Source organism: Coregonus clupeaformis, chromosome 38 (genome assembly GCF_020615455.1).
Source record: "Coregonus clupeaformis isolate EN_2021a chromosome 38, ASM2061545v1, whole genome shotgun sequence".
NCBI lineage: Eukaryota > Metazoa > Chordata > Actinopteri > Salmoniformes > Salmonidae > Coregonus > Coregonus clupeaformis.
Genome location: NC_059229.1, coordinates 4,334,911 through 4,353,190, shown reverse-complemented (window position 1 = coordinate 4,353,190; position 18,280 = coordinate 4,334,911). Strand labels below are relative to the sequence as shown.

At 47.0% G+C, this 18,280-nt stretch overlaps 1 protein-coding gene across 1 annotated transcript in view; it reads right to left on the bottom strand.

Annotated features, from left to right (window-relative positions):
* The window catches only part of LOC121554061 (septin-9), a 73,396-nt gene extending 62,609 nt beyond the window's left edge, over window positions 1-10,787 (bottom strand). Inside the window, exon 1 of the mRNA XM_041867507.2 lies at window positions 10,715-10,787. Within this exon, the coding sequence (XP_041723441.2) occupies window positions 10,715-10,736 (22 nt within the window). The 5' untranslated portion in view covers window positions 10,737-10,787. The remainder of the gene's footprint in view (window positions 1-10,714) is intronic.
* Window positions 10,788-18,280: the final 7,493 nt, after the last annotated feature.

Here is an 18,280-nt window from a genome sequence, read left to right as displayed (position 1 = left end):
AAGGTCTTTATAAAGTCCACAGAGGTGGACATGGTCGTTGTGGAGCGGGCAGGGGTAGCAACTTACCCCTAGGCAGATGTCTGGCGCCTACACTGGGCCACACCGAGCAGGAGAGACATAAACCTCACATCTCTTGCAACGTGGGCCACCAGTATAGCACTGAGACAGTGCTGTCCAGCCGATTCACCCGGATGTCCAGAGGAGGGTGACGGTGTGAGCCAATAGATCAATCGATCCCGACCTCGAGCGTACTTCCGACAACCTCCGGGCACTGTGGTGGACTAGGGTCGGTGCGTACGCCGCTCGAGTTCAGTATCGACCTCACACTACCGTGCCACGCAGACACACTCAGGCAGTATGGGAGTGGGCTCCACAGACCTCTCCTCCGTGTCCTCACCGCCGAGACAGCGCATCTGCCCTTGCCATTCTGTGACCCAGGGATGTACGTGATTTTAAAAGTAAACCTGGTCAAGAACATACTCCATCTTGCCTGGCGAGGGTCCAGCCCTCCTCGCCGCTTCGGATGTACTCCAGGTTACGGTGGTCCGTCAAAAATGAGGAAGAGAGGGTGTTGAGCCCTCAAGCCAGTGCCTCCACACCTTTAGAGCCTGTACCACGGCTAACAGCTCCCTGTCCTCCTACGTATAGTTCAGCGCTCCAGCCGGACTGAGCTTCTTAGAATAAAAAAAGCACAGGGGCGGAGTTAGGTGGCGCGTCAGACCGTTGTGAGCACGGCTCCTAAACCGGCCTCTGATGCGTCCACCTCTACCTGGAACGGCAGAAGAGGGATCCGGATGCGCCAGCACCGGGCCAGTAAAACAGGTCCTTCAGCCTCCCAAACGCCCTGTCCGCCTCGGCCACCACTGCAGACAGCACCGGACCCCCCTTCAACAGAGACGTGATGGGAGCTGCCACCTGTCCAAAACCCCGGATAAACCTCCTGTAGTAATTTGCAAACCCCAAAACTGCTGCACCTCTTTCACAGTGGTTGGTGTTTAACCAATTACCACGGCCGACACCCGGTCTACCTCCATCTTCACCCTGACTGCAGACAACTGATAACCCAAAAAGGAGACCGACTCCTGGAAAAACAGACACTTCTCTGCCTTCACATACAGGTCGTGCTCCACCAGCCTCCATAACACTCCTACGCACCAGGCCCACATGCTCGACACGGGTAGGCGAGATACACGGAATGTCATCATGTAACCACAACCACCCCCCTGCCCCTGCACTGTCCCTGAAGATCTCATCCACGAATGATTGGAAAACTGACGGAGCGTTCATCAACCCGTATGGCGACCAGATATGTAATGGCCCGAGGTGGTACGAAAGGCTGTCTTCCATTCATCACCCTCCCCGATCGCACCAAGTTGTGCAAGGCAGCTCCTGAGATCTAATTTACGATTGAAGAACCTGGCGCCCCATGCAACGACTCAGTCATGGTCGCAATCAGCGGAGTGGATAACTGTACTTCACCGTAATCTGATTGAGACCACGGTAATCGATGCACGGGCGCAAACCACCATCCTTTTTCTTCACAAAAAGAAACTCGAGGATCGCAGGGGAAGTGGAAGGCCGTATGTATCCTTGTCTCTCAGAGATTCGTCTATGTAAATCTCCATAGCTTTCTTCTCCTCCTGAGACTAGAGGATACACACATGGCTCCATGGGACGCAGCTCCTGCCTGGAGGTCTATCGCTTTAATCTCCCTGCCTATGGGGTGGCAACCGCGTCACCCTTGCCTTACTAAGCTTAATAGCCAAATCCCCATACTCAGGGGGAATCGTGCAATGCGGGCACCTGCTTTGGACTCTCCACCGAGGAGTAGCCCCTACGGAAACGCCCCCAAACATCTACCCACACACTGAGCAGACCACTCCACTCAGAGCCCTCTCCTGCCACGAAATAGCTGGGTTTGGGGTACTCAACAAGGGCATGCCCACGCACCACCGGATACGCAGAGAGTCAATCAGAAACAGCTGAATCATCTCCTGATGATTCCCTCTTGCGCACACATCCTAAGTGGCGCCGTGACCTCCCTGATTAAGCCCGTACCCAACGGACGCTATCTAAGGCAATGAACGGGAAAAGGAAACATCAACAGGAATAAGGGAATCCCTAACGCATAAATCAAAACTTTTATCAATAAAATTCCTTGCCGCCTGAATCTACCAGCCTTATACCGGGAAATGAGCTGCCCTGTGGAAAACGACAGGCATCCAAAAATGGGCAACAGTGAGCTCTGGGTGAGTGGGGCGCCTACTCACCTGGAGGGAATCCCAATCGGGACCTGTCGTCATCCTCCCTGGGAGGCCATCCCCAGCACCTAAGGTGTGTCCTCCCACCACAGTTGGTGCAGTGGATGGACCCCCTAACCAACCGACTCCTCCTCTCTCTGGCGCCAGCGCCTCCAGACCTCCATGGACACGGCTCGGAGGCGCTGGAGGGTGAAATGGGCGGACCCCTCTCAGACGTCCAATTGGTGGCAATATGGGTTATCCAGCCTGATGGGACATGTCGACCAGCTGGTCGAAAGAGAGACTGGTGTCCACAAGCCAGCTCCGCGACGGACGTCTTTCTCTCGTAGGCTACATCTGTATAGATCGACGAGGGCCCGCTCATTCCACCCTGCATCTGCCGGCTAGAGTACGGAATTCGAAAGCCGAATTCTTGGGCCTCCTCCTCCTGCCGGATAGCCAGACGCTCTCCCCGCCGCGTCCCTCCGGGGATGGTGCAAACTACCGCCTGAAGCGGCGGGAGAACTCGTTGTAGGTGATCGTCTCGGCGTCGATCTTCCTCCACTCCGCGTTAGCCCATTCCAACGCCTCCCGACAGAGCAGGGAGATCAGGGCGGACACGCTCTCATGCCCGGGGGTGCCGGGCTGTACGGTGGCCAGGTATACGCTCCACCTGGAGGAGGAATCCCTGACGACCGAGCCGGTTCCTCAATTAGGCCCTCGGGAGAGAGAGTCGGATTCCTCGGGGTTCGTGGCGCTGGAATGAACGGACTGGCCGATGGGTGCTGGCAGTGAGGGGAGGTGGTGGGAGGCGCTCCCCAGCCTCAGAGCGTGGTGATCACCTCCTGCAGGGCGGTCCCCATCTGCTGTATCTGGTCCTGTTGTTCCCGGACCTGGACCTCCAGTCTCGTTGGGGCTGCTTCCGGCTCCTGCTTCCTGATTCCATGTCGGGTGTATAATTCTGTCACGATGTTTAAATGGTGTGCGTGTAGGAATCAGGCGCGGAAGCAGATGTCCAGTCCAACAAGACTTTACTAGAGAGCAAAATAATCCAAAAACGGCCTGAGGCCAAACAGACGCTTATCAGCTCAAACACGAGCGCCCAAACACAGGGCAAAACTCTCCTCAACCGAGGAGGAAGCTAATCGTTACTAGGCGTGCCGAACACGGGTACAAACATGTTCCTGACACGAACAATTACACACAACTCTACACTAACAACAAGGAAACTAAATAGGGTGCTTAATGAGACATAACACAAGACAGGTGTGGCTAACAGACAAAACTAATCAAACACGAAACATGAAATACAACGGTGGCAGCTAGAATTCCGGGAGACGACGAAACGCCGAAACCTGCCCGAACAAGGAGAGAGGCAGCCTCGGCGAAACCGTGACAGGTATTTGAGGTTGATATGTACATGAAGGCAGGGTAAAGTGACTAGGCATCCTTGATAATAATGAAGACAAAATAAAGAACAGAACATAGCGAGACGGGAAAGCAAGAAAGATGGCGATGGCAAAAGCAAAGTCAGCACAATGGTACATGCGTTGCCAATGGTGATTTCAGTAAACAACAATGCAAATCAACATCCGGTAAAAAAAACTTGGCGGACGGCAAAAGTTTAAATATTTGAACTCTGTGGCAAGTCCCGTCTACGTTACGCGTAATGAACTGTCGTGCTCTCATTGAAAATCAATGACATCCAGTTTGGCATCTACCACTCTAAACGTACCATTATGGAGGTCGTCGGTAAGCTTGGTGGTGAGGAGGTCGTCAATAAGCTTCGTCGAAATTGGCTTTATACATAGCTTGGGCTTTGTCTGAGTAAGGCTAAACTTTGTAGTTACGGATTGTAATTAGGTATTGTAGGTAGGTATCGTGGGATTTATGCAGTAGTTGTTATATGTAATTATTGTAGGTTTAGTATTGTATTCGGCTGTGCCAAGAGTTTTGCTGGCTCAGCTAGCTAACTCACCACCTGGACTGTAGCTGACTAACCGGCGTAGCTATTAGCAACGGTATAGTGTTTACACGCCTGAGAGTTGCCTGTAATTACGCCAGCTGGCTGCCTCCGCAATGATTACATACAGTAACTGCTACCATTCAGCTCTTTTTCTAACCTCATTGTCTGAACCGGTTAACGTTAGGTGCAAGTGGCTACTGTGTGAAAATTAGCTCAAGCTTGTTGCGAACCTGGATAGCTACTTGTAAACAATAGCTGGAACGACCAGCGAACAGTATGCGAACTGGCTGCGTGAATTCAGTGGCTAGCTTTGCACTTGGCTGAAGCTAACAGTAGCTACTAGCGAGTCAAAACCTACACTTTCCTTGTGTTTTGTTTTCATATTGATACAGTCGCTCAAGGGAATTCGGGACATGGGTGACTAGTTGACGTTAGTTTGGCTCTCTCTGTGTGTTCGTGCCGTGAAAGGAGGGTTCTTCTTTGTCGAAAGCTGGCTTAGTTTACTAACTATTCTAGCTATCTAACTTTGGCTCGAATAAGTTGACGACGGACTCGCTTTCAAGCTATCAGGGACTATTCCACGTTTGAACCACGGTCACGAGCATCTGCTTGTGTGTTGATCCTCTAGTGAATATTGTGGCTCAATATTGCCTAACCACTGCTGCTGGGGACCGGCATGCTAGCTGGCTATAGCGTCTTATACGGTGCCCGGTCGTTTTTCACGAATAATACTGCACCTAGTTAGCTAGCCTGAATAAACTAGGTTAGTCTATTCCTAAAAACATTGAACTATAGTTTACAACAATTATGGTTTCTGAGGTGGAGGGTTGGGAGAATTATATTTGGGGTTGTGGTGAGACTCTCTCCTTTCCCATGTTTAGTTCATTTTATTCCGATCTCCTCTCATTATTTCATCTGCTGCACTATCTACTATGCACTCTGCCTATCCCTGTTCTACCCACTCTCACTGAGCTACTCAAACCCTCTCACTCCCGCGTGGCTGCTGCCTCTCTAACCTGGTGGTCCCTGCTCATTCGCTCCGGCAGCCTCTGAACTCCGTTCTCCACAAGCACTACATCCCACCTATACTACCCTCCAGTCCCTCTACAATGTGAAGCATGATTACCCACAAAACACTCTCCTGCTGCTCTCTCCTCTCTGCCATTTCCATAGCATCTGGTCAAGCGAAGTATTAACACTGAGAATCCTCTCTCTCCCAGTGGACGTTCTCAATTTTACCCCTCACCTTTCATCTGTCTATCTCCTCATTTTAATTCCATGCTGCTCACATCACTAGCCCATTTAACCCAATATCCTTATCATCTCATCGCCCCTCCAGTTCCCTTGGAGAGTTCATCAATAGCTTGATGCCTTGATAAGTTCCTTTCCTGAGATGGCTCACCCCTCACAGTTCACGGAGTTTTCAAGCACTCCCTACATCCCCATTTACTCATTCTCTCTGCCTCCTTCTTTCCCTCTCTCTCCTCTTTTACCTCTCCCCTCTCACCTCCCCCCATACTCATGCTCTACTCATCTTTACTAGATGCTGTTCTTCTACCATAACTCCTCCTGTCTCCACCCCTTTCGACATCCATCCTCTTTCTCTCTCCCTCTCCCCCCTACTCACTCTGCCCCTCCTGTAATCTCCTCTCAATTCTCTCTCTCTCCTATCTCTCTCATCTCTTATCTCTTCCCTCTACTCATCCTTCTCCCTCAATCTCCTGATTCTGCCTCCTCCAACCCTCCTCTCCTCTTTCCCATCCTTTGATCTCTATGTCCTTATCCTCCCGGCAGCTCAATCCTCCCTCCCAGTCTGTAAACAGTTTACTCATTGCGAGCTCACAGAACAGAGCTCCGGACAGCTGAGGGAAATAAAAACTAAACTCCCTGCCAACCTGCTATTTTCCTCCCTCCTCTCTCACATTTTCTTCATCTGTTTCCTGCTGCTGCCCTTTTCCCTCTAAAATTCCAAGCATCCTCCTCTAGCCCAGAACTCTTTCCCTTTCCTCCCTACTACCCTCTCCCTCTGTATATTCTTTTTAAAAGTTGTCCATCTCCTCGTTTTTAAGTCATTCTGCTTCCCATTCACTGCCCTACCTATCTTTGACTTTTTCTCCCCTTCCAATAAAATCTTATCATTACCTTACTTCCCCTCCTTTTCTCAGACCATCTCCGTTTCTCCCTTACCTCCCTGTTGATTCAACTCATCCTTACACACATGCTTTCTGCTCCTTCACTTCAAAGAAGCTTACCCCTTCTCAAAAGCCCAATGCCAGATCCCTCCAATATCAACAACTACAGACCAGTATCCCTTCTTTCCTTTTCTCTCAAAACTATTAAACGTGCCGTCTTTCAGCCAACTCTCTTACTATCTCTCTCAGAGACCAGTATGCCAGATCCGACCAAGTCTGGGTTCAAGGTTGGTCAATCAACTGAATTTTCTTCCATGTCAAAGGCTCTCTCTGCATTATAAACTAACTCTCTCTCCTCTGTTCTTGTCCTTCCCTGAACCTGTCTGCCTTTGATACTGCTGGAGCCAATGAGTTCCTCCTCTCCCCCTCTCAGGCTGGGCATCTCATTTGCAGCTCACTTTATATGGTCTCTGACCGTCGCTCCTACAAGTGGTGGCGAAGCTGTCCTCCTTTACGTGCTCCCACCACTGGTGTCCCCCAGATCTCAGTTCTGGCCCCCTCTGGCTATACCACCATCATTAAACAATAATATCTCTCATTTTCCCACTTTAACCTTGTAATCTTTCTCTTCCCCTTCCCTTTCTAGGTGTGCAGATAACATCTCACCATGGTATCTGAGGCCCCATGTCATTATGGGTTGTGGATCACACCTCAACCAAAAAAAAACCTCCGTGAACAGACTGCTCTTCCTCCCGGGGAGTATTCCATGATCTCGCCATCACGGTTGGCAAACAGCCATGTGTCTCCCTAACCTTAAATGACCCTGACCAACACCCTGACCCTTTAACATCAAGGCGGCGACCTCTGTAGGTTCATGCTCTGCCAGCATTCGGAGAGTACCACCACCTTACGCGGCTGGTCTCAATCGAGCTGTAATGCCGTCTTGGTTGCTGCAGCCATGTTGGCTGAAACCCCTGCCTGTCCATTAACTCACATACTCGTCTGGTTGTTCCTTCCCAGGTTCTCCATTCTCTCACTCCATTGGTTGAAGCTGCCATCTGCTGCACCACTGCCGATTGCGCCTCTGGGCTCATGAGAAGCGGCACCTCCGTACCTTCAGACTCGTGGTCCCTACACCCATGAGCTTCATTGTCCCTCTGCAGCTGTTAGCTCCTTCTCTGTAGCCTGGGTTATTCAAGTCCTATTCACTCTGGCACCCCCAATGGTGGTCCAATCCGGCATGGTTGTATCCTTCGATTCTTTAATTGCACAGGATGAGGATTAATTCTCCCCACTAAAAAAACATTTTACAAAGTGGATATTGCCCATAGCTCTGAGGTGAATGTACCTATTTGTAAATTAAGCTCTGGATAAGTGTGATCTGCCTAATTAAACGTAAATTATTGTAGCATTCCCTACACGTTACATTAGCATTTTCCACACCTTCAAGGAATGTATGTTCTACTGGTGCAAGGCCCAGTCAGACCCATAGATCATACAAGGGTCAAACAAGAGCTGGCCTTTGCTGTGATACACCTCCAAGACTACCAGTATCCATTGACGAATATATCATGACTAACCTAACCCCAGATTTGACCCCCGTTCCGTCATTTCCATATAATAGCCTAGTACCAGCCAAACTCCCAACACCAAAGGTGGGGCTTCCATAGAGCCTGTCCACCCAGTTTCCTACTTTCCTGTTCTCAATGTCCAGGGCCGTGTTCTTTGGGCCCGGTCTTATCCTAGTGGAGAAATAATAATATTAGCAGACAATAAAAGATAGGGTGCAGAGAGGTGGGAAGGTAGAAGTGTCGACAGCTGACTCATGGAGGAAATCCTGTACACTGCTTTTATGGAACACAAAGAGCCTTGCAACTTCCTCTACATGGGCTAGCCATTGGGTAGTGTGTGTGTGAGTGGAGTCTTGCATGTGTTTGTATGTCGCTCTGGATAAGAGCGTCTGCTAAATGACTTAAATGTAAATGTAAATGTTTGTTGTGCTGTGTCTTTAGGATACTGCATTGGCTATCGTCAGCATTCACTGCACTGTTTAAATTGTGCAAAACCCAAACCACTTCAAAAGAATATTCACATACAGCAGCTGAAGGATGAGTAAGCTGATGTGTGACACACTGAACAGGCCTTGTGTTGATCCATAGCATGTAAGAACCAGTGTTCAGAGCAAAGCCCTTTACTCAAGGGCTATCTCCACCTCCCTCCCTCCGCATTGACCTCAACTGGTCTATCAACTCACACCTCAGCCACCAATAGCCTGCCATGGCTGTGATGAGTGTCACCCAAAAGGATATCCTGTTCTGATCATATCTCTATCTCAATGTCACAATACAGACATTTACATGGTATTTCTGATCTCCTCTCAGTTCAAGTATTAAATGTCGGTTTTCATTTTTCCGCTGAAGCAGCAGCCAGTGACATTGAGTGAGTCAACTATCTGCCATTAGAGCACAATGTGCTGACCATATGTAGAGATGATCAATGAGACGTCACATTGAACATATTATCTTAAATCCAGCACAGCCGAGCGTAGACAGGCTACACCATGGCCGTAACTCTGAGGTCTGATGCTATGGGTTATAGCAGTGAGGTTTGAAACACTACAGAGCCAAAACAGAGAGCGGAGACTGAGGCTCAGAACACAAGTCTTAGCAGGACATTTTGGACCTAATACTGTAGCTCATATCGCTCTCAAAACAAGTCAAGTTTTTTTGGGGGAAAGTTGGTTGTCATAGCAGCAACCCCATAAAAAAATTAAGAGTTGAGCAGAAACAGGAAGTTGCTCAGCCCAGGGCTTCCTGGGTGAAAGGCAACTGCTGCCACCAAACGCTTGAGCTGTTGAACAACCTCCGCACCCCCACCAACGTCCGACTTTGCTAAATTCTTCCAACTCACACAAGAAAGAAATCCCTGTCTGCAAAATATGAATCATCCACATGGAACTTTTCACAGAACTCAGTGAAATGGTGGTGCACTCCACTGACTGCCTGCAGAGAGAGACAGGAAAACTCACATAGCAACACTGCCTCCATGTGGTCTAATCTAGAACTATACAGTGAGTGCACAGCAGATCAAATGCGTTCTGAGCTGAAGTGGAGCCATCTCATGAAGGCTAATTTTCAGAGTGACGCTCAGTTTGATATCCGACGCTAATCTCCACAAGCCTGTTGGATTAGCCTTATCATCTTAATCCAGACTGAGCCCATATAGGCCAGTTAAGAAGCCCTCCCCTTCTACACGCAACACCCATCAAAATACCAATGAAAGATTTGATTAGGCAGGTCTATGGATCAGAGATAGTGCTATGACTGAGGCTATCTCCTATGTGTAAACAGAGAGAGTGACATTAACAGGGGAAGTGGAGGAATATCAACCCTGAAGCTCAGAGCAACAGCGGGGAGGATACAGAATGACAAGACACGCATTCTGACAGGACACATTGTGTGGGACATACTAGGCTTTCCTGAAAATACGCTAGCGGAGGCCACAACCGCAAAAAAAGCATATTAGCGACGACATGAGACAATAGCTCATGCCTCATCCCATAACTAAAAATAGACTTTCCCATCATCATAGTTAATCCAGATGACTGAAACCAAGCATAAACTCCCTCGTATGCATGGCTATGACATTATTCAGAGTTAATCATGTCTATAGCCTGGCTCCCACATCAGGGTCAGCTGTAGTGAATCATTATCCCATCATATCCAATGCAATCCTACTGCAATGCCTCAGTCACAAATTGCATATTTGGTTTGTGGCTTTTACACATATCTTTCCATAGTAGTGTCCAGGATACCTTGTAGTCATGGGGCTTAAGGATTTAAATAGTAGTTATATATCTGACACTTCTTCACATGATGCCCACTCACTCTCACGCACACTCATGCAGACAAGCACACTCAGTAAAGGCAACCGTACAGTATCTCACAGCTGACAGTGCCAGAAAGAGAGACAAAGATTACCAGCTGAAGCAACAGTAAACTGTTACAACTCAACCCTTAAATGGAGAGAATTTAAAAACAAAAAAGTGTCCGAAGTGAAAAGACTGAAATCATCATTAGAGCAGATGATCATAAACTTGTGGAATTTACTAGCAAGATGAATTCGTTAGTTCTAAACTCTTTCAAACAGTAGTGAGGCAAGCAGACTAGACAGACAGAGTGCCCCAGCGCCTACTGTACTGCCCGACTCAGCAAACAGAACCCCGAATGACTCGTGGCTTCCTCTACACAGGCGAGGAAGCAAACTTTAAAGTTACCAAGTGAGTTAGAAAAGAGAGAATTAAGCAGCTATTCTTCATTGAAAAAGACTCCAAACTATGCAACAAAAAAAAAAACTTTTGAGAGCCCAGAACTTACCGGCTATTCTGTCTCGCTCCATTACTCACTCGCAGCCTCAGATAGCCACATGTAACGTCTGTCTTTTTTCTCTCTCTACCTCCCTTTTTTGCTAGAGACTTCCCCTTTCTCTGTCTCTCTGACTTAGTCACCCCTCTCTCTCTCCCTCCCCCTCTCTGCCTCTCTCCCTCCCTCCTTCTGTAGTTCTAATGTCTTCAATCTGCCATGATAGCGTTAGTACTGTGTGGCCATGTGCTGATCATATAGAAGTTCTCTCGCTCTCTTTTGTTATTTTGTTTTTCTTCTCCCTCCTGCCTTGACCAGTCGACCCATGTGACTGATTCTCCACCACTAGGACACTAGAAGGGTCCTGGTACTCAAGCACCCCGCTACCTCTATTCAATGGCCCCCAATCACACTCTCTCTCACACACACGAATTCCCTATCTGATACTGTATGTGTAGGGACCTTCGACACCATCCTAAGACGCCATGGTTACAATGTAAACATTGGGTAAGCGGATGAAGAATACTCTCAAAACAGTATCAGAGATATATAGGAACTTTAACATTTCCTGATCAGAGACTGTGTATTCTATCCTCCCAGAGTAGCTCCAGTTCTATTGACTGGGGTTTAATCAGGAAAAACAAACACTGGAGTCACTTAACAGACCTGGAGCATTCCATAGTGCCCACCCCTAACCCCACTCCATTTCCAACCCCTCCCCTAATGCCGGGAGAGCAGGACACACTCTGACCTCTGACCCTCCACCTTGCTCTCCGGAGAGGTCACTTAGCGAGCCGCCGTTTGGGCGAGAAAACGGACAAACAAACACACCCGTGTGTGTGTGAGAGTGTGAGTGTGAGTGAAAGGGAGAGGGCGGTCCAAGTTACAAGCTCTCCACTTCCCTTTCCATTTGTTCTCAAAAGGGACATCCGATCCCTTCCTAGATACTGCAGAGTAAGCGACTTTAGCTAGCCAGAGTTAGCGACTTAGCTATCTAGATAGCTTTAGCGTAAACATGACTGGAGACAAACCCTTTGGCTCTTTCAGATGAATGTGACCTGTCCTGGGCTGTTTTAGTTTAGTCTACAGGAACCGCGGCTGGGTGAGGACAGTGATATGCTACAGTTGCGATACGGCAAGTTGTTTCTCTTGGCTCGCCCTGATGACAAACGCCCGGCTTTATCTGAGGTGAGATGATGATACAAGAGACGGGGCTGGGGATGATGTACGTGTCGACGGGGGTTTGTCATACGCTGTCAAAAGCATAAAATTGAGCCAAACTTTGCACTGGAATAACAGTCTCTCTGCCAAAGAGTGTGATCAGAAGTGAGTTCACACCCATTCATAATAAACTTCTCTGGGATTTCCACTCTGTCTTGTAAGATCCTGTTTTTAAATAGCTCAATCTACTGTATGAGTGACCCAAGGAAGTTGGAACCAGTCATGAAAGGGTGCCCCATGGCCAATAGATTACAGAGTTTTGTGGCACACACACACACACAAACACCCCACTCTACACACACACACACACCTGATCCTAGTGGGAATGAGACAGTCATGGATGAGCAGTGGAGTTATGTGTAACTACATAGCCCTTTTAAAAGAAACCTGTTATCTAGGATCCCTTCTAACCCAAACCATCTCTGTGGAGTTGTATGTCTCTTCCCCCTCTGCTGCACCTCCTGCCTCTGGCTCTCCTCACTCCCCCACTGCTCATGTCATATAGCCATATGTCTGTGTGGGGGAGTAGAGGGACTGGATGGAGGGATAGGGGTGTGTGGATTTGTGGATTTGTGTTTGTGTGTCCATATGTGTGCGTTGGTGTGTCCATGCATGCTCTCTCACACAAACACACACTGTGTGGTTACTAAAGGTCACACAAAGAAACAGATCAAAGCTACTCTGGATAAATTCTCACCTTTTTGATGCTGAATTAAAGAGGAACTCAGTCATAAGGAAGAAGCCAAATTACATCCACATGGTGTTTTTCAATGTTACGTAAGTCTGTCAAAAATAGAGGCCCGGCTTTAAGGCCCCTGGCTGATTCTGCCTCATCCTGCACTCTGTGCGTGTGTGTGTTTTAGCATGTGTGTGTGTGTGTGTGTTTTAGCGTGTGTGTGTGTGCGTATGTGTGTGTTTTAGCATGTGTGTGTGTGTGTCTTATGCTGCTCAGTCCTCAGACATTTGAAGCAGAGAAAATCAGGGTCAAGACTAGCAACATAAAAAAACACCCTTCCCTTTTCCGTTAAAGCTGTTGAGCAATAACAAAGTTAGTAGAACGCAATGACTGCTTATGACATGTTTTAATTAAGGAGAACTCTTTAGGGCAGTCAAATGGCAGCACTAACCCAGTCTACCCTGGAACTAGTCAGTGCTCAGCTGGTCAGGCAAGATAGAGTCAGACCCTTGGCCTGAGCCCAAAAGCACTGTGGTCTCTCACACACAGACATATGCAAGCAGGCACGCACGCGGCCACGCGCACAAACACACACACAGAAACACATATATGCACACGTGAGAATCTGTGACTTCTTATTTGTGACACTCAGACAACTAACAAGACAGCAGTATCTTTTGGTGTCACACTTTTTGATTTGTGATATGTGTACAGCATTTAAACAGTGGTGCTACGGTAAACCAGCTCTGATTCAACGTTGGTTTACTATAAGCCTCAACAGGGTTGTACTGTAGTGGCTGCATGCTGAGACCTAATGGAGGAGAGAGAGACCAGCTCCAGTGTCTATCTGTAGAGAGAGGAGAGAGACCAGCTCCAGTGTCTATCTGTAGAGAGAGGAGGGAGACCAGCTCCAGCGTCTATCTGTAGAGAGAGGTCATTGAGCTTGTCTGGTGCTTTAAGCTCACTGTTTGATGAAATAAGACACATATGACTCAAGAGGGAGCCAGAGATCAAGAAACCAGAAGAAGAAAACCTTAACCTGTCCGGCCATCCAACCCCCGCTCCTGCTGCCTTTCGCAGATTCTGACATTACTCTCCTGAAATTGCCGGTAATAGGCTGCACGAGGAGTAGGCAAACTTTCTCACTTGGAATGCCAATTTATCTTACCATTTCTACTGATCTGCATGCCAGTTATGGTTTTCATATGCACATTTTCGTGGAACAGTTTCATTTCATTTATAATAACGTCTTCGTATCTCAAAATCATTGTCATGTGGTTAATCAAAATTCTATCCAAATCTAAATTAAAATAATACAAACCTAAAAAGGCCTGTCTGCAACGAACTTGAAACATTGTATCAACTATTAACTTGGGTCTGGCCTGAAGCACCTTGCAACATTGTATAAATTATTCTGGGCCCTCAGCTGTAGGCTATTTGCGCAAGGGATAAGAAGTAATCAAGTAGGCCTATTTTATGAAGTTTCCACTGTATCAGAGCATGACATTTTCTCTTTCACCCTGAGTGGTTTTCAAAAGGGACAGAGCTGGAAAGATTTTTAAAATACATTGAGGAATTATTGTCATTCTCAATGGATGTAAAAACAGACTTTGTTTCCTCACTGTTTGAGGTGAAGAAAACTTTACTTTGAGAAGCCTATAAGTTTACTTCTATGCGTAATAAGGTGCGCGTCCATACTCAACATTGACAGAACTCTTAAATGGAATGAAAGTGTTTCTTACAAGTGTAGCATAGGTTAAGTGCTCTGCAAACAACGTGTCCACTCCTACAATGAGAACGGTAAAAGACTGGAATAATAATATATTGAATGCATTAACAGACATTACCGTAACCAAACAAACATTTTAGATTAGAAATGATAGGAATTAACGGTAAATGTACTACTGGTGATATACAGTTGAAGTCGGAAGTTCAACTGTAGCCAAATACATTTAAACTCAGTTTTTCACAATTCCTGACATTTAATCCTAGTAGAAATTCCCTGTCTTAGGTCAGATAGGATCACCACTTTATTTTAAGAATGTGAAATGTCAGAATAATAGTAGAGAGAATGATTTATTTGAGCTTTTATTTATTTCATTACATTCCCAGTGGGTCAGACGTTTACATACACTCAATTAGTATTTGGTAGCATTGCCTTTAAATTGTTTAACTTGGGTCAAATTTTTCGGGTAGCCTTCCACAAGCTTCCCACAATAAGTTGGGTGAATTTTGGCCCATTCCTCCTGACAGAGCTGGTGTAACTGAGTCAGGTTTGTAGGTCTCCTTGCTCGCACACGCTTTTTCAGTTCTGCCCACACATTTTCTATAGGATTGAGGTCAGGGCTTTGTGATGGCCACTCCAATACCTTGACTTTGTTGTCCTTAAGCCATTTTGCCACAACTTTGGAAGTAAGCTTAGGGTCATTGTCCATTTGGAAGACCCATTTGTGACCAAGCTTTAACTTCCTGACTGATGTCTTGAGATGTTGCTTCAATATATCCACATAATTTTCCTTCCTCATGATGCCATCTATTTTGTGAAGTGCACCAGTCCCTCCTGTAGCAAAGCACCCCCACAGCATGATGCTGCCACCCCCGTGCTTCACAGTTGGAATGGTGTTCTTCGGCTTGCAAGCAACCCCCTTTTTCCTCCAAACATAACAATGGTCATTATGACCAAACAGTTCTATTTTTGTTTCATCAGACCAGAGGACATTTCTCCAAAAAGTACGATCAATGTCCCCATGTGCAGTTGCAAACCATAGTCTGGCTTTTTTATGGCGGTTTTGGAGCAGTAGCTTCTTCCTTGCTGAGCGGCCTTTCAGGTTATGTCGATATAGGACTTGTTTTACTGTGGATATAGATACTTTTGTACCTGATTCCTCCAGCATCTTCACAAGGTCCTTTGCTGTTGTTCTGGGATTGATTTGCACTTTTCGCACCAAAGTACGTTCATCTCTAGGAGACAGAACGCGTCTCCTTCCTGAGCGGTATGACGGCTGCGTGGTCCCATGGTGTTTAGACTTGCATACTATTGGTTGTACAGATGAACGTGGTACCTTCAGGCATTTGGAAATTGCTCCCAAGGATGAACCAGACTTGTGGAGGTCTGCAATTTATTTTCTGAGGTCTTGGCTGATTTCTTTTGATTTTCCCATGATGTCAAGCAAAGAGGCACTGAGTTTGAAGGTAGGCCTTGAAATACATCCACATGTACACCTCCAATTGACTCAAATGATGTCAATTAGCCTATCAGAATCTTCTAAAGCCATGACATCATTTTCTGGAATTTTCCAAGCTGTTTAAAGGCACAGTCAACTTAGTGTATGTAAACTTCTGACCCACTGGAATTGTGATTACAGTGAATTATAAGTGAAATAATCTGTCTGTAAACAATTGTTGGAAAAATGACTTGTGTCATGCACAAAGTAGATGTCCTAACCAACTTGCCAAAACTATAGTTTGTTAACAAGAAATTTGTGGAGTGGTTGAAAAACAAGTTTTAATGACTTCCGACTTCAACTGTATGTAATGGGGAATTGAAAGACACTAACAATGAAACGCAAACAATTCACACAATTAAGTTATGAAACAATGAATGTGAACAAATTGACAGGAGAGAGCGCATTCTGGAGAGAGACGTGCATTGTGCAGCCACACTCCCCTTCTTCTTGGACTGTGCCATCCCCAAGGCCTCCGTAATGGATTAGCTCACTGAAATGAGCGCAAATAAGACAGGTGTCTCGTGTGCCATAAGAAAAATATATCTATATTTTCTACTGCTCGACAAAAAAAAAAATCTCTGTCGACCAACAGCCTATCGACCAAACAATCGACCAGTCGAATAATTGGAGTCAGCCATACACCGCACACACACACACACACACCACGGACATGCGCGTGCACACACACAAATGGGCATGCACACACACACAAACACACTCATATGCAGAAACACACACACACCACCCAGCCTAGGGAGGAAGGCTGTTATCCAGAGCAGATTCCTCTCGCATGACCGTACATCCTGTAAACATAGGCACACACACACACACACACACACGTTGTGTAGTAGGGCAGATGGGCATGAAACACAGACAGCCACGTACACAGAAGCACCCATGCAAGACCAAACACACCAAACACACAAGCCCCAAAAAAGCTGTAGGCTACACGGTGATGGACATTGCATGGTGAGCCTAAGGATTCACATGAAATGTAAGCCGTCACTTTAGTACATGACCTATGGCCAAACGCGTGACTACAAACACGCTACATTTTGTTACATAAGAGTCAAGGACTGGACCAGCACACATCGGGCCACTAGTAAAGACCTGCATATGGGGCGGAGAAGGAACAGTCAGAAGGAGGTAAAAGATGAGGGGGAAGAGAAGAGAGAGATATAAGAGAGGAGGAGGTAGTGAAAGGGCTGAGGGTCAATGGAGAGGAAGAAGAAAGGAGGAGGAGGAGAGGAGAGATCAGGAGGTTCCCTCTGTAGGAGAGTGTCTTCTGCACATCTGGGGAAGGGCCTCGGGGGGCCGATGATACACACACAGGCATAATCGCACACACACACACTTTTAGACCGCCTTCCTAAACATACAGGAAGAGCTGATGATGCAGTAAAGAATCCACTTTTCACAGAAAAAGGGGAGCGAGGGAGAGAGAGAAAATAAAAAAACAGTGTGCCCGATTCATCGCTGCAGCCACAATCTATGACCTCATCTCAGCGCTACGCAGTGCAGTTCCTTATTCTCTGTCAGACAGACAGGCCTGTCCTTCTCATTGGTCTACTGCCCTGCTCCTACAACCAGACCTGCTGGCCTGGGGATCACTTACATTAAGGAATCAATAAGCTCTACATATTCATTTCTATCTGCAATGTTCTAAAAAGTGTCACCATCCTAAATAAAACTACTGCTTCCCCTGCTACGACACATATAGCAGCTGCTAATCTAGGGGCCTATGACACACTCACACTCACACTCACACTCACACACACACTCACACTCACACTCACCTCACACTCACACTCACACCACACTCTGCCTGATTGAGGGACCTTGATTTGATCCAATCACCCGATTCTCTCTGCTCCCGATGGCAGCCACATGCTCCAGCCCTTTCCCAATCCCCATCCCCAGATTCTCCACTGATGGTGTCCAAATGCTGGGGGAGAGGGGATGCGTGAGTGGGGCTCACTGGGGCTATGGGGGATCTAAGGACTCTTTCTCACACACACACTGATTCCCACTCGCTAGATTGGCATTTCCTGCCATGGGGCAGATAGAAGGCAATTGAACCAGTGTAAAGACGCAGATTGAGATTGCGATTATGTGGAGTCAGTGTGGGTGAGTTAATGAGTGAGGCCTGGATTCAATAAGACAGTGATTAGACTTGGTCCTTGACGGTTCTGTTTGCTAGCAGTTTCTCATGGTTTTCATTGGTTAAAGATGACCTGGTGTAAACCAGTCAGTGAGAGAAGTTACACTTCCCAGTTCATAACCAAATAGAGAATGAATTTCATGGCCAATATATAGCTGAATAAGCATTGTCCCAAAGGATGAGTAATCACTCTTGGTATGGCTGCTCACAGTACAAAACAGATACAAACTAGTATCTACAATCTAACCCACTCCCCTCCACAGGACAATAATTTCTCAACTCTAACTCAAAGACAG